This window comes from Gopherus flavomarginatus, chromosome 14, assembly GCF_025201925.1.
Source record: "Gopherus flavomarginatus isolate rGopFla2 chromosome 14, rGopFla2.mat.asm, whole genome shotgun sequence".
NCBI classification, from domain to species: domain Eukaryota; kingdom Metazoa; phylum Chordata; order Testudines; family Testudinidae; genus Gopherus; species Gopherus flavomarginatus.
This window is the reverse complement of record NC_066630.1, coordinates 42,581,503-42,606,949: the sequence shown is the minus strand read 5'-3', so window position 1 is coordinate 42,606,949 and position 25,447 is coordinate 42,581,503. Positions and strand designations below refer to the sequence as shown.

The 25,447-nt window shown below is 48.9% G+C and overlaps 1 protein-coding gene across 1 annotated transcript; it reads right to left on the bottom strand.

The window, feature by feature from the left end:
• Positions 1 to 14,928: 14,928 nt before the first annotated feature.
• Positions 14,929 to 22,633, bottom strand: LOC127034035 (C-factor-like). The gene is made up of 6 exons (XM_050922460.1): positions 22,469 to 22,633; positions 21,031 to 21,082; positions 20,137 to 20,324; positions 17,075 to 17,233; positions 16,236 to 16,346; positions 14,929 to 15,144 (listed from the first exon to the last, which is right to left on the bottom strand). Exons 1-6 carry the CDS (start codon positions 22,613 to 22,615, stop codon positions 15,031 to 15,033), a joined length of 771 nt encoding a protein of 256 aa, XP_050778417.1. The 5' UTR covers positions 22,616 to 22,633; the 3' UTR covers positions 14,929 to 15,030.
• Positions 22,634 to 25,447: the final 2,814 nt, after the last annotated feature.

Sequence of the window (25,447 nt, the reverse complement as noted above, 5' to 3'; positions counted from 1 at the left end):
AAGCCTATCAAAGAACCGGAGAGGCAAACAGCGACTCTGGATCAGAGCCCCAGACATCCCGTTTCTATGATGAACTGCATGCCATTCTAGGGTTTGCCCCTACAGCTACCCCAGCCTTGTGTGTGGACTCTGACAATAGATTCTCATGCAACAGGGATGTGGGTTTTAGGGATAAGGCCACTAATAGGGGGAGAAGGTAGCTCAGTGGTTTGAGCATTGGCTTGCTAAACCCAGGGTTGTAAGTTCAATCCTTGAGGGAACCATTTAGGAAACTGGGGTTAAAATCTGTCTGGGGATTGGCCTTGCTTTGAGCAGAGGGGTTGGACTACATGATCTCTTGAGGTCCCTTCCAACCCTCATAATCTGTGATGAGGATATTGACAATAGTGCATAGCATGCAAGTAGAGAAAACATTTTCCTTGACAGCGTGAAAGTAGAATGAATTATATAGTAAGAATAGAAAGGATTAAAGAAATGTTGTCTGTACCTTTAAGCAAAGTTGTTGGAATGTTGCAACCAGGTGTCAGGAATACAGACATTAACATAGAACAATTGCACCGTTTAAGGGCAATTGGTGAAGCATTAGCCTTAGATCGATAACAGTTAGTAAGGAAATAGGATATGCATGCTGTGCCCCAGGTAAATTTTACTGTTTTGATTTCTTTGTCCCTTTGTCTAAATTCCCGCTCTTTTATCTGTATAAATAAGACTGTTTGGGCCTTGCATGGCCACTCATATATTCTGAATGTTATTGGCAGAGCGCTGCGCTAATAAACAGAGTGGTCTGACAAATTGTGAGTCCTGATTCTAACTTTGACAATTTGGAGGTTCCACTGAGATGGCAACCGTCTTCACTGGGGCTGTGTGATTCCTGACTGTTTTCGTGGGATGATCGTGGCAGCCGGCACCTGGGCATTTGGCCCAAGCGGTCCCCCACTAGAGCGGAAAGGCGCACAGCCACAGTGAGGTCTACGCCATCGAACCTATTGGTTCCCACTCTGTTCTGGTAGGGATCCTGGGATCTGACATCAGGAATCTGGTCAGGTAATTATTTCTGTGTTTTGTCCGGACTGAGGACTGTCCTGTCTCTGTGTCTATCTGTCCTCTTGTGGAGTGTTTGAGTCTGGGTGCCGTCTCAGTTTGGGGATCGGCCGACCAAGGGGTTCCTGTCCCCGCGGTCTGAGTGAGTGGAATCTGCACAATCGCAGCCGCACCGTACTTTGGGTAAAACCCCTGGTGTGAAAGCAAGGAAGATTGAGGCAGTAGTCTGTGGGCTCCTTTTGTGTGTTGCGCTGGGCATCGCTCTGACGAACCCGAATTTCCTTCTTGCATGATGGGTGTGTGAAGTCCTCCTGTATGGGTAACCAGACGTCTAAGTCGGGACAGTTCCCTAAATGAACGCCGGCTCATTTTATGTATTTAGGATGGGTCCAGACTCCTGTAAAAAGGGTCCAGACTCCTGTAAATTTTTGGGAAAATGGTCTAGGCTAACTCAGGGGGATCCCAAAACTCATTGGCCACTGTTAAAATCTTGGAACAAAGACTGAGTGGACGTCTTAAAGGACAAACTCGGCCAACCTAAAACTAAATTGGCTAAAGGAGAGGTTAATTGTTTCATGCAGTGGTGGGAAGAAGCATATCGTAGGTGGACAAAATCAAAACTGGCCTCTCTCAATTATTCAAATAATAAGTTAAAAGCTTTATTAAAAGCCTCCTCTCCCACCACCAGACCGAGCGCTCCCCTTTACCCCGTTCTCCAGACCCCGGATCGATCCAACCCCCTTCATACTCCCATCGCATTGTAAAAAGGACAAAAAGCTCCTTGTTCTTGTCCCCTTTGTCTGCCTCAGAAACTGATTCGTTAGTGTTCCACTACCAATTCAACAAGAGGGGGGACTCCTCATCTAGCCCCCACCTTTCCTGGTCCCTTTCCTTGAACACTTCTTTCAAAATTGTGAGGTGACCGCAATAGCACTCACAAACGGTTCATTGGGAAAAAAAAAAGCAGGATCGGGCCCAGACAAGCAGGCAAGCAACAGATAAAGAAACAGGTTGAAAGCCCTAAGGGAATAGTGTCAGGAGTAAGAAAAGCAGTAAGTGCAGGCATGAATCCCTGGAACAATACTTAAAATGGTGAAATCTGAAGTGATAAAGGTGTCATTTTGGGACATAAACAAGTGATTTAAGGGAAGAGAGTGAAAAGTTAACTCTACAGAGGCTGGAGAGAATTAAGCAGTTAAACTTTGTGGAAAATGTTAAAAAGGACCATGTTAAAGAGAGAATTCTTGGTTTCTTTGCAGCCATTCTGAAGGGAAAATGGGCCCTTTTCCAGAAGAATGCCTGTAAATCATCCAAATATATATACAGCTATGTAAAAACAAAGTAGTGTAAAGAAATGTTAAGGAAAAAAAAAGTGTATGTATCTATTTGTCTGTGAAAATATGTAAAGTTCTAAGAATCTAAACCAGCACATCTGGTTTGTAAAACTCCTGTTTTGTAGGGATAAGATAAATTGATTTTGTTTTTGTTTTTAATGCCACTAAAAATTCATTTAACTCTAATTCAAAGTTGCAAAACTGACAGACCTTTTTGCAAGACACAGGCAATTAGTGTTGTTTGGCTTTGGGGTTTAGCATTTAACCCTTAAGGGGTAACTTCATTCTTTACAAAAATTAAAATGTTTTTAAATAAAGACCAAGTCATGGCTGCAATAGGGCAGTCAAAATCAGGAGAATAGGTAGAGATTCTGGAGTCTGTTTGTTTGTTTGGTTTGGTTTTTTTTTTGTAACAATAGCAGATAAGAGCTGTAGTGAAAGAATAAGAAATTAACAGTGACCCTCTGAAGCAACAGCAGAGGTGAGGTGCACAAAAAAAAAGAAGCAATGTTAAAAACACTGAGCCTTAATATGGCTCTGTGGAATCAGACTGTCACTTTGATAAGGATACATGAAAACTCTGTAAGAACAAAAGAAACAGTTACACCTTATGTAAAAATTGATATGGCTAATGTTTTTAAAAAGTTATAGTATACAAGGAATGTGCATTTTCCCTCGGACATGTGCGGTGTATATTGTAAAAAGGGGTAAAAGAAATGCAAATGAAACATGCTGCTGAATTAAAATCCTATTAGGGCTCCAAAAAGAGCCGCAATAGGCTGTTTTTTTTCTTTTTCAGATCCCTGTGTGTTAAGACAGAGTCGCTGAGCTCTGCTGATGGCTTTGAATCCAAAAGTCAAGCCTGTGTTGATGCAAATTACCTAACTGGTAAAGAAAGGTGAGAACTGCCAGCACAAAAGAAGCTGCAAATAAATAACATACCTGGTCAGCAAACAAATTACCTACATAAAAGGCATGGTATAACAAGATACCTTTAATAGATTTGATGCTAATGTTATTGTTAATATTAAACATTGAAATAAATTTAATGTTAGTAAGTATGCCTGTAACAAGTTAGAGTGTATGATTTTTGGAAAAATCCTTTAAAGTAATATGGTAATGATGCTTCTCAGCTATTATCTGTGAATAAACTTAAAGTTTAACACAGCAGGAAAAACATTACAAACCTGGTCTGCTATATAAGAGGAAAAACTTGAGGTACACCACCTCATGAATTTAATAACTAAACAGTGGAATAATTTCCGCCTAACCCTTAAAAAGTAGAAGCCATTAAAACCCGGCCTCCCTATAGAACAAAAAAAAAAACAAAACACAGGAAAATATGGGGTAATTCCCCTGTTTTGCCTGCTATCAGCAAGGGTATTTGTAAAAGAAAGGAATCTTTTAAGTAATAATCAATGCCACCCCAAAAAGGGATAGAAAAATGTTATTTTTGTCTTTCAGATAATCCAAAGTACTGTATAATGGGCTATGTGTATGTGTTAATTCTTGGGGAAAAGTGTTTAAAAAGTGTTAGCAACCTACTGGACCATTCATATTATACACACAAATGGGGACATGTTAAGAATTGCCACTACAGAAAAACATCACAGCTTACCATTGTTATAACATATTTTCTGGATGGTTTCCCACAACTACTGGCATACTAATGTTACTACCCCTAATTGTGTTTTTGGTTTCAAATTGTATGTGTGTAATTGAAATGTTTACAATGTGCTGGTGGATAGAACAAATGTGTGCAAAGCTAAAGCCACAGGCCCAAATCATCTCCCAGTATTTTCTATTACATGGATTAAATAAGAAGTGACACTGGCGATTAATAATCTTAGTGTCAAAAGGGGGATAGGTAGGAGCAGGATTTTATAATGTCCCATAAAAATTAAAGTATAATTTGATTTCATCCTGCTAGCCACTTTTTTTAAATAGCAGAAAGAACTGACCCCCTGGGACTATAAGATTCTGTTTTCCCATATGCATTACAAATTGGGCCCCCTCTAACTCTTTGTTTTAAAATTTAGATAGTAAGAGACAGGATTCTCTATTGTGTCTATGTTAAGTAAATTAGAGAAACATTGAAGGCCTGAGTCTCAATGTACATTGTCTTAGTTATCAATTGTAAAACTTAGCAAGATTTAATTTGCAATGTTTTTTTTGTTCGATATAAAATACTACTGTTTGTATTCTCAATCTATTTGTGTGAATGAGGAATGTATGCATCAGGAAAAGATAATGTGTGAAGGCCATTATTATAGCCAGAGTCAAGGGACAGCTGTTAAACTGTCTGGCATCTCAGAGTGGATACATGCTTCGCAGTGTAAGAATGCACCACCCCCAGTGAACCAACCACCACCTCAGGACCACGCAGAGTCAATTTTTTGACTCCAGAAGAAGACGTAGAGGAACAACCTGCAATACCTTACAATCTACGCTCTCATAAGGGTTGCCAGAAGCAGATGACTACATAAAGCAAGGCCCAAGAAGAAGCAGTAGTGAGCCTAGCGCCTGCTGCCTGGTGGACATAAAACTGTAACTGCAGTTCCCTCAGTTGAGGTTGTCAGAACCAGAAGGGCCCTGCCTCCAACATGCGCCTCTGGTGGTGCCTATTCTTCGGCTGCTGGTATCTTAAGGTCTGGGGAGTCCACAATGACAATTCTTTTATCCAGCAGCAAGTGTGGATAGCTCAGACCCTTATTATTTCTAAATGCTGGGTCTGCAGCCACATCCCAGCCCACTCTCAAACTGGTGTTCCTGTCCTGGCTATCCCACTCAATTCCCCAGACCTCACTGGAGGACCTTGTCCGTTTAACACAATATGGAACAGTAATGACACCTGGGAAGAGGCTATTGGCAGTTCCTTTATCCCACTTGGGGGAGTAATACACCACGCAAAAAGACTCCTAAGGTTACAAGCAGTGGTTGAAATAATGGCAAATGAAACCGGAGAAAGTTTAAAAACCCTGGCCAAAGAAACAGGGGTGATCAGACAGGTTGCCCTCCAAAACCGTCAAGCATTAGACATAGTGCTGGCGGCCAAAGGAGGGACCTGTGCTCTCATTGGAAAAGAATGTTGTGTTTTTATACCTGACAATACCAATGAGGTAATAGATCACGCTAGCCACTTAGAACAAATCGCATATCTTCCTCATGAAGAGCTGAGTTCTTTATGGAAGTGGCTAAGTAACCTGTTCAATTTCTCTGGCATAGGAAACTGGTTGTTTCAGGGAGCCCTAACTATCCTGTTTGGAATCTTAGTGATTTTTGTATGCTTTCAGTTAATCTCCTGTTGTATCCAGAATTGTGTCACCCATATGGCTGCCCCAAAACAGAGTGCTAATATTTGATTTTGAATATCGCTGATGAACTAAGAGATAAGGAACGGTTAATTTGTGGAACTCAGTAAGGGTTGGTCATGGCGTGCGCCTGACCAAAAGGAGGGATTGTGAAAGTAGAATGAATTATATAGTAAGAATAGAAAGGATTAAAGAAATGTTGTCTGTACCTTTAAACAAAGTTGTTGGAATGTTACAACCAGGTGTCAGGAATACAGACATTAACATAGAACAATTGCACCATTTAAGGGCAATTGGTGAAGCATTAGCCTTAGATCGATAACAGTTAGTAAGGAAATAGGATATGCATGCTGTGCCCCAGGTGAATTTTACTGTTTTGATTTCTTTGTCCCTTTGTCTAAATTCCCGCTCTTTTATCTGTATAAATAAGACTGTTTGGGCCTTGCATGGCCACTCACATATTCTGAATGTTATTGGCGGAGCGCTGCGCTAATGAACAGAGTGGTCTGACAAATTGTGAGTCCTGATTCTAATTTTGACAATTGCCAGGAATTGTTTATCACCCTGGAGCCAATACCCACCCAAGGCAGGCTCCTAGACCTCAAAGGTAGAGAAAGGACCTCTGTAAATATTGTACATGGTTTAAAAGCAAGCATGTTTAATGATTAATATGCCCTGTTAACATGCATGGGGATGGAGCATAAATCCTCCAGGGACATCTCAATGAAGCTCTCCTAGATGTATTCCCAAAGCCTTTGTAAAAGGTTTCTGGGAAGGGCAGCCTTATTCCATCCTCCATGGTAGACATTTTACCACACCAGGCCAGTAGCACATAGTCTGGAATCATTGCATAACAAAGCATGGTAGCGTATGGTCCCAGTGTTTGCTGGCATTCAAGCAACATCTGTTCTGTATCTCTCTGTGTTATCCTCAGGAGAGTGATATCATTCATGGTCACCTAGTTGAAATAGGGGAATTTTATTAAGGGGGACATTCAGAGGTGGCCTTTCCTGCTGGGCTGTTTGTCTGCAGCTGAACAGAAATAATCCCCGCTGTGCACCACGCAGTGAGGGGAGGGGTGAAGCGATCATCCCAGAGAATAGGGTGGGGGGAAGGGGTTAGCTGGGTTTGTGCAGCATGTTAACCCCAAAACTGAAGCCCCTCCTTTTAAATGGCCAACCCAATGGATGATTGGTATGGGAAATGAGAGCACTGCTGTTTGAAACCATGTAATGTTAACAACTTGGTTCACCGTGAAAAAGTCTACCCATTGTTCTCTAAAATACTACTCTCCCATTTTTTCCCTCCCACAGCTGCAAATGTTTCAACGCTTTCCATATCATCTCCATCCCAGAGTGCTAGCAAAGATTAGAAGGTGAAAAAAACACACTTGCGATGAAATGTTCTCTGAGCTCATGCAGTCCTCCCACAATGAAAGAGTCCAGCAGAATGTGTGGAGGCTGACAATGTCAGAGTGCAGGAAAGCACAAAATAAATGCAAGGATGGGGGGGGCATGCGAGAGGACAGGTGGGGGGATCAAGATGATAGGTGGCATCAGCAGGATGAAAGGAGGCAGGAAGCAATGCTCAGGCTACTGGAGGATCAAACTGATATTCTCCCGTGTATTGTTGAGGTGCAGGAAAGGCAGCAGAAGCACCGACTGCTGCTGCAGCCCCTGTGTAACCAACCGCCTCCCCAAGTTCCATAGCTTCATCACCCAGATGTCCAAGAACGTGGTGGGGAGGTCTCTGGGCACCCAACCACTCCACCCCAGAGGACTGCCCAAGCAACAGGAGGCTGGCATTCAATATGTTTTGAAGGATGCTGTGGCCTTGTTCTTCCTTCCTCCCCTCCTCTACCACTCCACCTGGTGCCTCCCTTCTCCACCACCCCTCCTGGGCTACCTTGGCAGTTATCCCCCCATTTGTGTGATGAAGTAATAAAGAATGCATGAATTTGAAATAACAATGACTTTATTGCCTCTGCAAGCAGTGATTAGGGGGCAAGAAGGGGGCAGTTGGCTTACAGGGAAGTAGAGTGAACCAAGGGGGCAGGTTTTCATCAAGAAGAAACAAACAGAACTTTCATGTCGTAGTGTGGCCAGTCATGAAACTGGTTTTCAAAGCTCCTCTGATGCGCAGCTGTGCTCTTCTAACTACCCTGGAGTCTGGCTGTACGTAATCAGCGGCCAGGCGATTTGCCTCAACCTCCCACTCCACCATAAATGTCTCCTTACTCTCACAGATATTGTGAAGCACACAGCAAGCAGTAATAATGATGGGAATATTGTTTTCGCTGAGGTCTAACCGAATCAGTAAACTGCGCCAGCGCGCTTTTAAATGTCCAAAGGCACATTCTATAATCATTCTGCACTTGTTCAGCCTACAGTTGAATAGCTCCTGACTACTGTCCAGGTTGCCTGTGTATGGCTTCTTGAGCCATTGCATTAAGGGGTAGGCTGGGTCCCCAAGGATAACTATAGGCATTTCAACATCCCCAATGGTTATTTTCTGGTCTGGAAAGCAAGGCCCTTTCTCCAGCTGTCATAACTATAAAGGGAAGGGAACAGCCCTCCTGTGTACAATACTATAAAATCCCTGCTGGCCAGAGACACCAAAATCCTTTTACCTGTAAAGGGTTAAGAAGCTTAGGTAACCTGGCTGACACCTGACCCAAAGGACCAATAAGGGGACAAGATACTTTCAAATCTTGGAGGGGAGGGAAGGCTTTTGTTTGTGCTCTTTGTTTTGGGGGTGGTTTGCTCTTGGGACTAAGACATCAATCCATGCTTTCCAAATCTTTCTGAACCAGTCTCTCATATTTCAAACTTGTAAGTAACAGCCAGGCAAGGTGTGTTAGTTTCATCTTTGTTTTCTCAACTTGTAAATGTTCCTCTTTTGCTAAGAGGATTTACTTCGGTTTGCTATAACTTTGAAACTAAGGCTAGGGGTGGTTCCTCTGGGCTCTAGGAATCTGATTACCTTGTAAAGTTATTTTCCATCCTGATTTTACAGAGATGATTTTTACCTTTCTTTAATTAAAAGTCTTCTTTTTAAGAACCTGATTGATTTTTCCTTGTTTTAAGATCCAAGGGGATTGGATCTTAACTCACCAGGAATTGGTTCGGGAAAAGAGCAGGGATGGTTAAATTCTCTTTGTGTTAAGATCCAAGTGCTTGGATCAGTGTTCACCAGGGACTTGGTGAAGAAGTCTCTCAAGACTGTCCAGAGAAGGCAGGCAGTATTTGGGAGTGGTGGCTGCAAGACCAGATCTAAGCTGGTAGTTAAGCTTAGAGGTCCCCACATCTGTACCCTAAAGTTCAGAGTGGGGAAGGAAACCTCACACCAGCTGTTCAAACAGACCAGAGTTCCTGAAGATGCGAGTGTCACGTGCCTTTCCTGGCCATCCCACGTTGATGTTGGTGAAACGTCCCTTGTGATCCACCAGTGCTTGCAGCTCCATTGAAAAGTACCCCTTTCAGTTTATGTACTCGCTGGCTTGGTGCTCCGGTGCCAAGATAGGGATATGGGTTTCGTCTATCGTCCCACTACAGTTAGGAAATCCCATTGCAGCAAAGCCATCCACTATGACCTGCCCATTTCCCAGAGTCACTACCCTTGATAGCAGCAGCTCAGTGATTGCGTTGGCTACTTGCATCACAGCAGCCCCACAGTAGATTTGCCCACTCCAAATTGATTCCCGACTGACCGGTAGCTGTCTGGCATTGCAAGCTTCCAGAGGGCTATCGCCACTCACTTGTGAGCTGTGACGGCTGCTTTCATCTTGGTATTCTTGCGCTTCAGGGCAGGGCAAAGCAAGTCACAAAGTTCCATGAAAGCACCCTTGCTTAGGCGAAAATTTTGCAGCCACTGGGAATCATCCCAGACCTGCAGCACTATGCAGTCCCACCAGTCTGTGATTGTTTCCTGGGCCCAGAATCGGTGTTCCATGGCATGAGCCTGCCGCATTGCCACCAGGATGGCCAGGATGACCAAACTTTGAAAGCAGCAGGGCCAGCTCCAGGCATCAGCTTATCAAGCAGGTGCTTGGGGAGGCAACTCCGGAGCGGGGCGGCACTTTCAAGTATTTGGCGGCAATTCGGCGGCGGGTCCCTCACTCCCGTTCGGAGTGAAGGACCTCTTGCTGAATTGCCGCAGATCGTGTTTGCGGTTTTTTTGTTTTTCTGCTTGGGGTGGTAAGACCCCTGGAGCCGGCCCTGGAAAGCAGTCTGTGTCCATGTCCTCATCACTCTTGTCACCATGCTGCCATCTCCTTCTTGCTTGTTTTTGCAGGTTCTGGTGCTGCATACACTGAAGGATAATGCGCGTGGTGTTTACAGTGCTCATAACTGCCATGGCGATCTGAGTGGGATCCATGCTTGCCGTGGTATGGAGTCTGCGCAGAAAAAGGCACGAAATGTTCTCAGTCATTGCTCTCACTGTGGGAAGGGCGACTGATGACATGACTTACAGGGTTGGTTTACTGTACTGTTCCCGCAGTCTTGCCCCATTGGAATTCTGGGTTGTGCACCAGTGCCTGATGGGGCAAAAACATTGTCGTGACTGGGGAGGGATAGTTCAGTCATTTGAGCATTGGCCTGCTAAACTCAGGGTTGCGAATTCAATCCTTGAGGGGGCCACTTAGGGATCTGGGGTAAAATCAGTACTTGGTCCTGCTAGTGAAGGCAGGGGGCTGGACTCGATGACCTTTCAAGGTCCCTTCCAGTTCTAGGAGTTTGGTATATCTCCAATTATCATTATTTTATTTATATTATTCTGGGAACATGTCATCAGGCACTCATCCATCCATGAAAGCAACAGCAAAAAAACTTTTCTCACCTTTTTTCCTGGGTTACCAGTGCCCACGACATACCACGGAGCCCGCCCAGCTCACCGTCACCATACGTCTCCTGGGTGCTGCTGGCAGACGTGGTACTGCAGTGCTGCACAGCAGCAGCCCCTTGCCTTGCCCTGTGGACGGCAGACGGCACAACATGGCTGCTAACCGTCATCATCATCCCATGGGTGCTCCTGGCCGACCTCGGTTATGTTGGTCGGGGGTGCCTGGGCAGACATGGGTGCACCTGTTGGCCTCGGTGAGGTTGGCCGGGGGTGCCTGGACAAAAATGGGAATGACTTCAGGTCATTCTCTTCTTTAAATGTCGTCTCATGGAGATTCAGTCTTGCCTTGAATATCATGCCAGCTGGAGACTTCTGCCTCAGGCTGCTCTCCCAGGCCTTGGCTACACTTGAGAGTTACAGCGCAATAAAGCCACCAACAGTGCTGTAACTCACTCCTTGTCCACACTGGCAAGGCACGTACAGCGCTGTATCTCCGTGGTTACAGCGCTGCTTGTACTCCACCTCCCTGAGAGGAATAACAGCTGCCGTGGAGCGGCTGAGATGCTGCTGCTCCAGTGTAAATGGGAAGCAACCTTATTACACAGTGATTGACCTCCGGACACTCCCCATAATCCTTTTAGTGAAGGTTCCCCTCCTTGTTTTGTTGTGAACTCCGGACTCCTAAACTGCTTATTAAAAATCCAAACACAGCTCCTGTTTGCTGTGAATGAGCAGAAGTGTGTGGGGGGGCTCCCTTTGGAATACCCACAGCTAGTGTTTGCTTGAAGAGGGAAGCGGCGCCGTGCGTGGGAAGGGGGAGGGTCCGTTTTGGCGAGTGGCTGCTTATCTGGTCTGTGAGAAAAAAACAAACAGCTGGGGTTTGCTTTTAGTGAGTGAGAGGGGTGGAGGAGGAAGAGGGGGTCAGAACTTGCAAGGCAGCTGCTGACAGTGTTGGCACTCCAAAAATCCACTCTGTCTCCACCCTACCCCTTTTGAAAAGCACATTGCAGCCACTTGAATGCTGGGATAGCTGCCCATAATGCACTGCTCCCAATGCCGCTGCAAATATGGCCACGACAGAGCGCTGGTAGCTGTCAGTGTGGACAGACTGCAGCGCTTTCCCTACTCAGCTGTACGAAGACAGGTTTAACTCCCAGCGCTGTACAGCTGCAAGTGTAGCCATACCCCCAGTCGGCAGCACCACGCAGTCGCACCTACCCCAGCCTACCCCTTGCTCCCATGGCTCATGAAGCCTGGGCAGGAGTAAGGAGCAGTTCAACTATACGCTGAGCAAGTGCAGAATAGTCATTCACTCTACTTCCCTGTAAGCCAACCGCCCTCCCCTCCCCGCTTTGATCTCTGCTTGCAGAGGCAATAAAGTCAGTGTTGTTTCAAATTCATGCATTCTTTATTACTTCATCACACAAATGGGGAGATAACTGCCAAGGTAGCCTGGGAGGGGTGGGGGAGGAGGGAAGCACAGGGGTGGGATAGTTGTTGGGGCACCCCTAGAATGGCATGCAGCTCATCATAGAAGTGGCATGTTTGGGGCTCTGACCTGGAACAGCTGTTTACCTCTCTGGTTCTTTGGCAGAATTGCCTGATATTCCAGGCAGGACTGAATCCCCATTAGATGAAACTTAAAGAAGAGAATGACCTGGAGTCACCCTCATTTATGTCCAGGCCCCCCCGGCCAACCTCACTGAGGCCGGCCAGGATTACCCATGTCTGCCCAGGCGCCCCCGACTGACCTCACCAAGGCCAGCCAGGAGCACCCATGTCTGCCCAGGTCCCCCCGACCGACCTTACCGAGGCCAGCCAGGAGCACCCATGTCTGCCCAGAAGCCCCCGACTGACCTCACCGAGACCGGCCAGGAGCACCCATGTCTGCCCAGGCACCTCTGACTGACCTCACCAACCTCACTGAGGCTGGCCACGAGGAACCAGGAGACAGCTGCAGACAGTACAACACAGCTGCTAACCATCTTTGTTACCTTGCAAAGGCAAGGAGCTGCTGCTGTATAGCACTGCAGCACCCTGTCTGCCAGCAGCACCCAGGAGACGTGCGGTGACAGTGAGCTGAGCGGGCTCCATGCTTGCTGTGGTATGGTGTCTGCATGGGTAACCCAGGAAAAAAGGAGCGAAACAATTTTTTGCCGTTGCTTTCATGGAGGGAAGAGTGTGTGCGTGTGTGGGGGGAGGGGGGCTGATGACATGTACCCAAAACCAGCCGTGACAATGTTTTTGACCCATCATGCATTGGAAGCTAAACCCAGAATCCCAATGGGCAGCAGAGACTGTGGAAACTGTGGGACAGAGACCACAGCGCAAAGCTCCGAAAGTCGATGCTAGCCTCTGTACTGTGGATGCGCTCCATCGACTTAATGAGCTTAGTGGAGACACACACAATTAACTGCATCAAATGGATTTCTAAAAAATCAACTTCTATTAAATTGACCTAATTTCGTAGTGTAGACATACCCAGAGACACTGTGCTTGCGAGAGGGGAAGTATTGCCTCCTAGAATTGCCCAGGGGTTGGTATGTAATTGTCTCACGTCACTGGGTGGGTGCTCGAGCCGGTTTTGCATTGCATTCTTGAAACAGAAACCCAAGATACTGAACCCAGCCCTTGTTGCTACCAACTCAGACAGGCAGAAAGGTTACACTAGCAACACCTATCTGCTGTTTATTATTTTCACATACCTCAGCAAAATGCTATTTTTTCTCAGTGTACTCCAAGAGCAAAAGCTTACACACCAGCTTTAATATATTTTAGTATAGAGGATGCTGGTATAGTACAGAGGATGCTGGGGGAAATGGTTCACTTTAGCATAAATGTGGATTATCTCAAAAATACCTAATATTGGACAAGTAATTTTAGGAACATGCACCTTGGTGAAGGGCTCAGAGCACCCTGCCTCTGCCCAGAACTCAGCCTCTCTCCCTCCTTGGTGTGGTCTAGTGATTACAGAGCAGAAGATTGAGAGTTAAGTTCCAGGGTTCAGAAAGAGACACTGAACACCTCTCTCTCTCAGGATGTTCTCAAAAGAACAAGTAGCCAGGCCTGTGACAGCTCCCTGCAGCATTCCCTCAATTCACCCACACTCCTGATTACTCCCAGGCAGTTGGCACCAAGATAGGGCTCATACCTCTCACCTTGTGACACCTGATAGCAGATGCTTCTGGAGCAGACTCCCGTGCAGTGTGATGTGCAGCCACCTTCATTGTCTGCTGCTGGAGCAGGGTCAGTTCATGCACCACGGGCCTTGGCTGCAGACAAACCCAGATAACAGGTACCTGGTACGTGAGGGTGAGCTGGGACAGAATTGGAGGAAGCCCTTCACCCCACAGCTCATGTGGGCAGCACCACGATCCCCAAGGGTGGCAGCTGCCCCATGTGCTCCAGTCTGTGGATGTCCTCCAGGTTGGCTCCTTCCTGTAGAGTAGAGTCTCTTCATCTCCCAGAAGGGCCAAGTCCCCCCATGTAGGCCAGTGGGGAAGACTCTCCCTTTGGTGTTGGTGCTTCTCCCTCTCCTGGTTGGTCTCACCCTGTATGGAAAGCCCACTCTGGCTCCATGAGCGAGCCATCCCCTGTGGATCCTCCTGGCTCTCCCTTCCATGCGCAGGGAAAACGTGACCCCACCCCCACCTCCTGTAGAACTGCCCTCCACAACCAATGGGCCTACTGGTCTTTCCCCTGGGTACATGCCAACCAGGTAGGCAACAGGAAGGGAGGGCTCCCTCATCCTCAAGGGGTCCCTCACCCCACGAAGTGACTCCTGGCCACCCCCATCCCAGCACCCTCTGTGCTGTTTTGAGGGTAGGGGCACCATGGACCAGGTTACAGAACGTGGGCCTGTATGTCTTGGTATGGCTAACTCAATACATTGCACTAGTGTGGGGAAAGGGGTGTGTGTAACGTCCTGTGGGGTCTCTCTGGGATCGCTTCCCTGAGGCAGTGACTGCTCAGTGTGGTGTCTGTTTCTGGGTGAACTGGGCTCTCCTTAGATGGGGGATTGCAAGTTAGTCTGGGCTTCAGGACTTGGGATAAGGATACCCCTTAACAACTCCGGGGCCCCCTCCAAAGACTCTTGAAACCCAGCTGCAGTTGGCCTGATAGAAACCCTCCCGTAGGATGTTCCCTGGAGACCTGAACAACCTGGTGTTCTTCTCACACCTGGCAGTCTCAAAATCCACCCCCAGCCTGCCCAGTGGCCTGCTCACCCTTCTCTATCCAGCAGCTGCTCAGCTCCTCCCACACAGGCCAGCTCTGGGCTTTGGCTGTGGTGGGAGGAATCAGTGAGAACCACCACATGGAGCCATCCCCTACACATCAGCTCCACCCGTAGCGCAGCCTGTGGCTGTCACGCCAGGCCAGGCAGGGCTCAGACACGGCTGTTGCATTGGAACAGTGGGTTTATTGAGGACACAGGCACGGCTGACAGCGCGGTCACTGGAACGGCCTGACCCAGGGCTCCTGTCGCGTGGCCAGGGGGCGTCTCACCAGGGAAGAACTTTCCCTTCCCAGCTCACGAAGGCCCCATTGTCCTTCTCAGAGAGTGTCGCGAGCACGTTCAGGATCCCTCGGACACTTGCATCCACCGTCAATGGGGCCTGCATGGGGCAAAGGAGAGTAAGGGGGAGGAACTTGCCCTGGGGATGGCCAAGGACACCATGTGCCCAGGGGAAAGATCAGGATCGGCTCCAGGGCTGGCCCAGGGGAAGGGATCTAGAGCCTTGCAACAAAACTGGAACCTGATGGGACACAACTACAGGTGTCGGACTTGGGTCAGGTGGAGTCTGAAAACAACCTGACACACTCTGACTGGGGTCTGTGGTCTCTCACTATCTTCTTCTGCCGTGGGATTGGTGAGGTGGTGGCTGCATTTCTGTGCTCCTGCTGGCCACTACCACCTCACCGCACTGTGCATGCTGTGGAGCGAGTGTGCTGATTACTGGCAGCCCCTCTTCCCCGGCAGCACACACTGCACAGCGAGGCGGTGGTGGCTGGCATGAGCAGGGCATGCAGCCACTCCATGCTGACCCCACGGGCGTGAGGCAGCTGGAGATGGGGGGCTGGCATGGGGCATGCGAAAGGGAAGCCCCCACCAGGCTGAGCCCAAAGGACAAGGTGGCAGAAGTGATATAGACACAAATTCAAGGGCAGCGTCAGGTTCAGATCGGATCTGGTTTCAAAACAACCTGACATTCCTGGATTGGTTTGGGTCTAGTTGGGTTTAAAATCTGGCCCAAACTATCAGATCTGGCCTGGTGCTGGTCCAGGCCGCTAGGTGCCCATGGGTGAGGCCAGGATCTCCCTGGGACAAGCCAAAACCATGAGAGGCCAACCCAGGTCACTGTCCCCTGATGCTGGGTGGGGAGCTGGGGCAGGATCCCCATGCAGATACCTGCAGACAGGTGCCCATGATGACCAGGTCCCACCACCCCCAGCTCCCCATGGCAGCAGATCTGCTGACGTTTGCTTTGCGATGCCAGGAGCCAGAGGAACCAAGGAAGTAGCAGTAGGGGGGTCAATGCCCAGGACACAGTGCTGAATCCCCGGGAGGTGGGATCTGATGACAGGCTCATTGCGACAGTTTTCCTCCATACAGGTCGAAAGTGGAGGGGGTGACAGGTTACGATGTAACCAGTCGCCCTACGATGAACATGAGGTTACAACTGGCCTCTCCGAGCAAGGTACCTACCATGAAGCTCCCCATGTCAGTCTGCACCCAGCCAGGATGGACAGCGATGCTCAGGATCCCGTCTCCTCCATACCCCAAGGATTGGCACTTGGTGAGCATGTTCAGAGCAGCCTGTGGGCGAGACACCATGAGCAGAGACAGGAGCATGTGGGGATGGGGAATGAGCCCTACAGGAAATGACCCCAGATCCTGAGGGCAGGGAAGGGAGAGACAGACAAGCGGGTGAGGACCCTGGTGTGAGTTGCAGTCTCTGATGCTCGATGGGGACAACAAGGTGCTCTCAGTGGCATGGCCATAGGGAAGGGGATGTAGCTGCACTTCGATCAACCACAGCTACTACATAGCTTCGGGGGGCTGTGACAGCTGAGTACAAGTTAGAGCAGTGCTGAGGCTCCTCTAGGTTATGGATGATCAAGGGTGGGAGCAGAGGGAAGTGTAAATGTGGTATCGATTCGCCTTTGTTTTCCCCCAAGGGTTCACCAGGGGCAGAAGAGGATCTGGTCCCCTCAATTTAAACCTAGTGACAGTCTCTCAACTGGGTGTATTTGCCCCTAGGAAAGGCTATAATTAATAGCTCCATAGTGGCACTCCCCTGTCTGTGCCGAGACTGGCTAGTGTAGGGCTGAGGGGCCCCATGCGCCTCCCAGTGTGGGGATTTCCCTGATGGGATACACACGATGGAAGGTTCCTCACTGAGGGGAAATCCCGGAGCTGACCTGAATTCCAGGCAGCTGAACAACAGCTGGTCCCACCTGGCACAGCAGTGGAAGCTAGAAGGGCTGGGCAGGAGGGCAGGGAACATGGGGAAAGCACTGAGTGACACTGAGCACGTCCTGTACCTTGCTGCAGCGATAGGCGATAGCTTGGCCCAAATGCCAGATAAAGACATTCTGGATGGAGCCAGCCTCGCTGGACATGTTGACAATGGCTGCCTTGCTACAGCTCAGCCCCTTCTGGTTGCTTCCCTGGGCAGCCTTCTTCAGCAAGGGCAGGAACGCCTGGGCAATGGGGAGAAAAGAGCACCCCGGGGTCAGCTTAGGAGAAAGGACCCCGGGTTGTGAGGCAGTGGCACCGGAACAGAGAGGGCCAAGGGGCCGTGGCCTCCCACTTTTGAAAGTGGACAGGCCCAGTCCCCTGCTCCTCCTCTTGCCTCCAAGGCCTCACCCTCTGGTCAGGCTGGAGGCTGGAACCTGGCCAGGTAAGAGTGGACCAGGGAGCCATGGACCCTCCATCTGCCCGGGGAGGGGTGGTAGTGGTGAGAGCAGCCACCCGTCTGTGTCCCTGACCTTCGGCCTCCCCACTCAGGGCAAATGGAAGGTCTGCGACTCCCCTCTTACCGGGGCTCAGCTATGGCTCTTTGGCCACCGAGGCTCTGTCCCAAACCAGGCCAGACGCCAGAACCAGGTTGGGATAAGGGTCACACGGGCAGCTGTGGGGAGCTGTGGGCTTTCCACCTGCACCGGCTCTCCAATCCAACTATGGCTTCTGGCTTGACCGGGAGGCAGGGCTTTGGGGGGGAAGAGAAAGGGCAGGAGCAGGGCCATGGAGGGGGCAAGACCTCATCACCCCCCAATTTAGGCAGAATCCATTGCCTGTGTTGTGAGGCTCCTCACCACCACCTGCCCTTAGTGGGAAGCAGTCTGGGTCTGTACCGGCTGTGGATCAGCTTCCTGAAACCACCAGCCTCTAGCAGCACAAGCCCTGCCCTCCAGGCCCCCGGAGGCCTCTCTCTCTATACAGGTTAGTGATAGACACACACAAACTCCAGAGCCCTCCTAGTGTTCCCTGCAGTGTCCAGCCCCTTGTCCACTGGCAGAAACACCAGGCCTGCTGTTCCCAAAGGAAAGGATGCACCAGCCAGTAAGATTGAGCCCAGGATCATCACTTTGCTTAGCACCGTAGCACATAGATCTATTTATAGTGAAAACAAGGAGACGTTTATTATCAAAGACCAGAAAGTCAAGTGAATGAGAGTAAGAATTTTGGAAACAAATGGTTACACAGAAAGCAAAATCAATAACACGCTTTCTAGGGAAGATTTAACTAGGAAGTCTCCTCCTGTCGAAAGAAGCTTGCCTCACCCAAAGTTCTCTACGTTGTTTTCAACCAAGCCTGGCTGGGATCCCTTTTCATGAAGCAAACTCCCTGCGTGTTCATTTTCTCAGTGAAGGATTTCACCATGTCTTCTTTGTCCCTCATATATACTCAGGCAAAGCTTTGATGTGTGTACACACCGACGCACCCATACCCGCGCTTGTGTTTTCCTGTTACTTTTCTGTCTTTGAAGTTTTCACAATCCTTCATTAGCATTCAGTTTTGACTGGTGAGAGGAGACCCACTGGGAACTAAACAATACTTAGTTTCTATGGAAACTGCCAGGTAGATAAACATTTCTTTTCTGACAAGAAACCTGTGTATGGACATAACTCCTTATCCAGCATCTGTATGTGCATTTCAGCATTATATTGATGCCCAGGGTGACACCGACTTTTATTGGAGACCTCACATGCTGCTCTTTGGTGAACAAGAATGCACACACCAGACTCATCAGGGCCCTGTAACCTCTTGCCAGTGGGCATTACGAGGTTTCTGTGTCATTGTGGGTGCCCTGCACCTGAGGGTCAAGCTCTTGGCTTGGCCTGCCAACACGTTGGACCTCTGCCATCTGCCACTTCTGGGGAGGTTTGGAGGAAGCAGTCACTGCGTTGCTCGGCTGCAGCTCAGCACACACTGTGCTACATTCACAGTTAAGTTAGACTCATCCCGTGAACTGCATCTAAGGAGGCTGAGCTGCTGCTGAATCGGAAGCTGTAGGTGGAGGAAGGGTCCAGAGAGGCCTGAGAGCCTTAGACAGAATCTAACAAGCAATAGATGCATTTGGCAAAGGAGTGAAATTCACCCCTGAGAATCCCCTTCCTACTACTCTACTGGGGACTATTTATTGAAGAGAAAGGGTATGCTGCAGAACCCCCTCCCTCCTTTTCTTCAAGTAATTATTCTAATGGAGACTATTTGTCATGGAGAAAGGATACTTTGGAAACCATCACCACCCTTTGTTTTAAGGGAACGGAATCTACTGTGGGAGCTGGACTCTACTGGTTTGTAGCCCCAAGAGGGGCAGAACTAGGGGTAAATCCACAAAAGGATTAGGTGCCTAACCTCCAGATTTAGACACCTAATTCCCAGTTTTAGTCATTGCTGTGATCCACAAAACCATTGCTCGGCGGCTGCCTAATTGTGCAGGTGCCTAACTTTCTGCTGTTAAAGTTCCCTAGGCCCCCAAGTTTCTCACTCTGACCATGCGCCCTGTAGCCTCACTCTCAACATCCAAACACCATCTCCTGGCTGAGCTCCAGAGCGATCCTCAAACCCAGAGAAGACAGGCATTCCTCCACTTACCTTGCCTGTGGGGCCCGATCTGGTGGGCATGCTCAGAGGCCACTTAACTACACACAAAATGGCGGAGGTGGAGGAGATAGAGACCTCTCTTATAAGCTAACTCGGGCTTTGTGCATCACATTGTTCTTGCAGCAATCATCTATATGCTCAAAAGTTAGGGAGTATTGCGAAGCCAGTCCACCTGTAGATCTTGGCCTATGGATTCATTTCTCAGGTGGTTAAAGTCCTACAATCACAGAATATCAGGGTTGGAAGGGACCTCAGGAGGTCATCTAGTGCAACCCCCTGCTCAAAGCAGGACCAACCCCAACTAAACCATCCTAGCCAGGGCTTTGTCAAGCTGGGCCTTAAAAACCTCTAAGGCCCTGCAGCATGAGGTATAAACAACCAAAGCCCCCCACATTGATCCACTAACTAGAATCCAGGGGAAGGGAAGATTTCTAGCCTAAGCAAAATCAAATTCAAGTGCAGCCGGCAACGTGCCCTTGGTCGGAGTTCTTACCTGGCTCACCAGCAGGGGTCCCGTCACATTTGTTGTGTACATCAGGGACATGTCGTCCAGCGTCTCAGACTCTAGTGTACCATTCCCCCCTATCGCAGCATTGTTTATCAACAGATTCAGTCCTGAGCCTTTCAGATGCTCCTCAACTCTGGTTGCTGCCGCCTTGATGCTGGCTGGGTCTGTAGCTTCTATACAGACAGAGCAGGCGGTTCAGGTGCATGATTCCTCCTCCCGCATGTCACCCCATAGCACACCCCACTCCCAGGCATCAAGGGGCTTCTTCCAGCAGGAATGAGAGGTAGGAGAGGGGCTGGAAGTTGGGGGGGAAAGTTGCTGCTGGGTCAAGAGAAGTGGAGTTGTACTGGGGCAACAATAGGAAAGGATAATGATAATAAATAATAATAATTAGTTATTTGGACAATCTTAGTAGGAGATTTGAAAAAAACCTCAATTTATTGTAATTAGTGAATACTTCAGATGTGTGTAGTTGATCTACATTAGACAAAGAACTGGAATGATCTAAAACTATTTTTGAATGCATTGTAGGTGAGAGAACTGATCAGCTGGATGTGTGAAGCTCCATCCCAGAGGTGGGACTGCATGACAGAGCTGCCCAGGTGTGATTGGCACATGAGGGACCTGGCACATGGTGGCCCTGGAGCTTTCCCAGCCCACCCAGGTCTATCCGACCTCTGCAGGGCTCCCCACTCACACCCACCTTCTCTGGGGCTGGCTAAGGAGTCAGTGGGCTCTGAGTGATTATTGACTCTGGTCCTGTTCTCCCCACTGAGATCTGGAGGGCAGGGAACGAGGCTATGGCGGGGGACAGGGAGTGGGGAACAAAATAATCCGGGGAAGGGAACCTCAACTCTGGGTCCAGAGCAGGGCACCCACCTAGCGCAACGATCACCAGGTTTGGATGCCTGGACACCAAGTTCTTCAATTGCTGGAAAAGAATAAAGTCAATGATTATTGAGAGAGCCGCCATCCCTGGGGATGGCCAGGCTGGGCTGAGTCCAGCTCCCTGCTGCTACCTGGGGCCAAGTCAGTATCTTATTGCGTTGACTCTGAAAAGCCCCTACGTGCAGCACCCAGCTCTGGCTTTCCGGGTCTATGGAGGCGTCTGTCTGTTCCCTGAGCATTTAAAACGCCATCATCTAACTCAGTGCGATCAAGTCAGGGACACAAACCACTTCCCTGTCAGTAACACACCTGTGCTCTCTGCCCTCTCCCTGCGTGCGCTCCGGGAGTCTGTGACGCCGGGGGCTGGTCAGGGCACAGTCACTGCAAGGAGCAGCTGGGACATTGTGAATGAGGACCCTGGAGAGGAGCAGGGCATTGGGGGGCAGGAAGCAGGTTTAGGAATTATATGGGGATGGGGGGCAGGAGTGAGGCTGAGTGGTTCAGAAGACAGGGATGGGGTTGGGGGCAGCTCCCCTAAGATGGGGCAGTTGTGGGGAAGAGGAGTCCTCACTCGGGAGCCAGGGGAAGGGAGTGTGGCAGTGTTGCCAGCTCTCGTGAACTGGTTGTGAGTGAGGGTTTTGGCGATGACACAAGAAGGAACTCTGGTTCTGCAGTTTCCCAGGGTGGGCATGTGGGCAGAGCTCAGTGCAAGAGCCTCGGGGCTGAAGACATAGAGCAGCCCTGCCTCTATGTAAGCGTGGCCCTAGAGCAGACAAAGGGTCTGGGGCAGTGGCAGACAAGGGAGGGGGGAGTCAGGGAAGTGGTGCCATGGAGGCTGAGCAGAGAAGTGCTGCTGCTGGGTTGGACAGCCATAGGAAATGGATGGCCGTTCCCCTGTGTGAGGGGGAAGGAGACTGAAGACGGGGAGTGGAGTTGCCATTGGAGCAGCCAGGGAGTGCCGTGCATTTAGTGCACATTAAAGATTGACATTTCCACCTGAAATGATCCACGCACACATTGACAGAGGGATAGAGGGGAGTTACAAAGTCACAGGACAGACTAAAAAACTGATTTTCTAAAAAGTATCATGATTTTGGGGGTCGGACACATGATTGTGTCTCTCCTGAGGCTGGCAGTACTGGGTATCTTTCCACCGCAATCACAACGTGTAGAAGCTGTACAAGCTGGCCAGGAGCCCCTGGGGAATTACTCAAGGGCTAGCCTGTGCTGCTGCATCCTCACTGCTCCGGGACTCGAGCTACCTCTGTTAAAGCTAGCTCGGGTGTAGCTACAACCCTCAGCCTGGAGCCATGTCTGCAGTCACCTCCTCCCCTGGCACGTTGCTCTCGGAGCTGAAGGCTTCTTCAGATTCCCCTCCCAACCCACCGCCATGTACAGCTAACTCCATCTCACCTCGCCCCGTTCTCACCTGCGCTCGCTCTCCCTCCGGGTCCCGGCAGGTCGCAAAGACCCACTCGGGTGGGTTTGATTTCTCCAGAAACTGCTTGACGAGCTCCAGGCCGATTCCCCGATTGGCCCCAGTCACCAGAAGGCTGCGGACATTAAAGCCAGCCATCGTCCTCGCCTGCCGGTGCCCCAGCTGGCAGGGCCTGTGCTCAGCGAGAGCTGGGCTAGTTCTGGCCCCCACGTCCCCTGCACCTGGGTTTTATAAAGCTAGGGCTTGGGAATGAGCTCTCTGCTGCCATCTAATGGAATGAGACAGATCTTATTTGTATATTTGTTACCCATCATCTCAGGGTGAACAGTTTGGCTGTTTTGGTTACTAGTTATTGAAGTTTTGGGAGCAGGGCCTTTGAAGGGTTGGTCTCCTTATTGTGTGAAAGGGCAGAACAACTGTACTCAGCACGCTCTGAGTAAGGAGTCACCACAACCATGATCTGTTTTCCACAGCTGGGCAGTGGTGTTGGAAACAAAACAGGGAGAAACTGGGTGGGGGAAGGGCATGTGCTTGGAAGTAAGGACTTTGCTCTAGAAATCTATGTGAGGTTTAATTTTCTCTACAAAGTGACGATAAGGCTGTGTGAACTGGGAAGGGTGAACTCTGATAAGGACGTAAATCTGAGGCCAGGTGCCTGTACCGGAGCCTGATTTGGGATGTTGATTAATGTATCTGCTTAATTTAATTGTACTTAATTAATATTCATAATAATTATTATGGATATTAATTAGTATGGGTTTAGGCTCACCAGTTTGTTTGATCAGAAGATAAAAGTTCTTCCTGAATCAGTCTTCACAGAGTTTATAAAAGGACCTTCGGGGATATGACAGGAAGCTCACACTGAGACAGATATAGTTATAAAGACCTTTTATTAAAAATCAATGAAATAGTAAGGAAATGGTAAAGCAGTTAGAATTACAGAGTTACAATTGTATTACTGTTATTCAAGAGATACATATGATAATGTATCTCTTGAATATTATGTGCTGCAAACTTTGGTTAATACACTCTGTTTTAATAAGGTAGTGTTGGAAGATACGGGACGATGCCTCTGGCAGTTCCAACTTCACACCTCTAGAAGAGGAAGCTAATGCAGAGCTGTTAAAGCTGTTTACTCTCTAACTTAACTCAATAAGCCTTAAGCTGAAATAAAGCATAGGGAAACCAAGCTTAGGCCTGGTCTACACTACGAGTTTATCTCGAATTTAGCAGCGTTAACTGAATTAACCCTGCACCTGTCCACACAACAAGGCCCTTTATTTCTCTATAAAGGGCTCTTAATATCGATATCTGTACTCCACCCCAACGACAGGACTGAAATCAGTATTGCCATGACAAATTAGGGTTAGTGTGGTCGCAATTCGACAGTATTGGTCTCCAGGAGCTATCCCACAGTGCACCATTGTGATCATTATGGACAGAAATCTGAACTCAAATGCACTGGCCAGGTAGAGAGGAAAAGCCCCATGAACTTTTGAATTTCATTTCCTGTTTGCCCAGCATGGAGCATTGATCAGCACAGGTGACCATGCAGTCCTAGAATCAAAAAAAGAGCTCCAGCATGGACCGTACGGGCAATACTCATCCTCTGTATGGGGAGATGAACCTGTTTTATCAGAACTCCGTTCCAATAGACGAAATGCCAAAACATTTGAAAAAAATCTCCAAGGCTATGATGGACAGAGGCTGCAACAGGGACTCAACACAGTGCTGCGTGAAACTTAAGGAGCTGAGACAAGCATACCAGAAAGCCAAAGAATCAAATGGACACTCACAGAGGGAGGAGTGACTAACGACTGTAGCTATTCCACAGTTCCTGCACTCTCTGAAAACCATTTGATTCTTGGCTGAGCTCCCAAAGCCTGAAAGGTCAAAAACATTGTCGCTGGTGGTTCAGGGTATACGTCGTCACCCAACCACCACCACCACCACCACCACCTCCCTCCATGAAAGCAAAGGGAAAAAAAAAAGAAATCCTCTCTTGCCTTTTTTCAGTGTCACTGTATGTCTACTAGATGCTGCTGGCAGACGTGGTGCTGCAGTGCTACACAGCAACATCCTCTTCCCTTCCCTTCCCTTGCGGAGGGCAGACAGTATAGTAGGACTGGTATCCATCATCGTCGTCTTGTGGGTGCTCCTGGCTGGCCTCAGAGAGGTTGGCCGGGGGCACCTGGGCAAAAATGGGAATGACTCCAGGTCATTCTCTTCTTTAAGCTTTGTCTAATGGAGAGTCACTCCTGCCTGGAATATCATGGCAGCTGGAGGCTGCGCTCCCCTCCCCCCTTTGATCTCTGCTTGCAGAGGCAATAAAGTCAGTGTTGTTTCCCATTCATGCATTCTTTATTACTTCATCACACAAATGGGGGGATAACTGCCACGGTAGCCCAGGAGGGGTGGGGGAGGAGGGAAGCAACGGGTGGCATTGTTGCAGGAGCACCCCCTAGAACGGCATGCAGCTCATCATTTCTGCAGGATGTCTGGGGCTCTGACCCAGAGCGGCCATTTGCCTCTCTGGTTCTTTAGTAGGCTTGTCTGATATTCTAGGCAGGACTGACTCTCCATTAGAAAAAAACAAAGAAGAGAATGACTTGGGGAGTCATTCCCATTTTTGTTTATGCGCCCCCAACCAACCTCACCAAGGCCAGCCAGGAGCACCCATGACAGCAGCAGATGGTGCAGTGTGACTGGTAACTGTCATTGTCAACTTGCAAATCAGACAGTACAGCAGGGCTGGTAACCATCTTTGCTAACTTGCAAAAGGCAAGAGGATGCTGCTGTGTAGCGCTGCAGTACCGTGTCTGTTAGTAATATCCAGTAGACATACGGTGACAGTGAAAAAATCTGAGTTACTGCAGGTAATCCTTTTCTGAGTGCTGGCTGGTGAGTCTTGCCCACATGCTCAGGGTTTAGCTGATCGCCATATTTGGGGTCAGGAAGGAATTTTCTTCC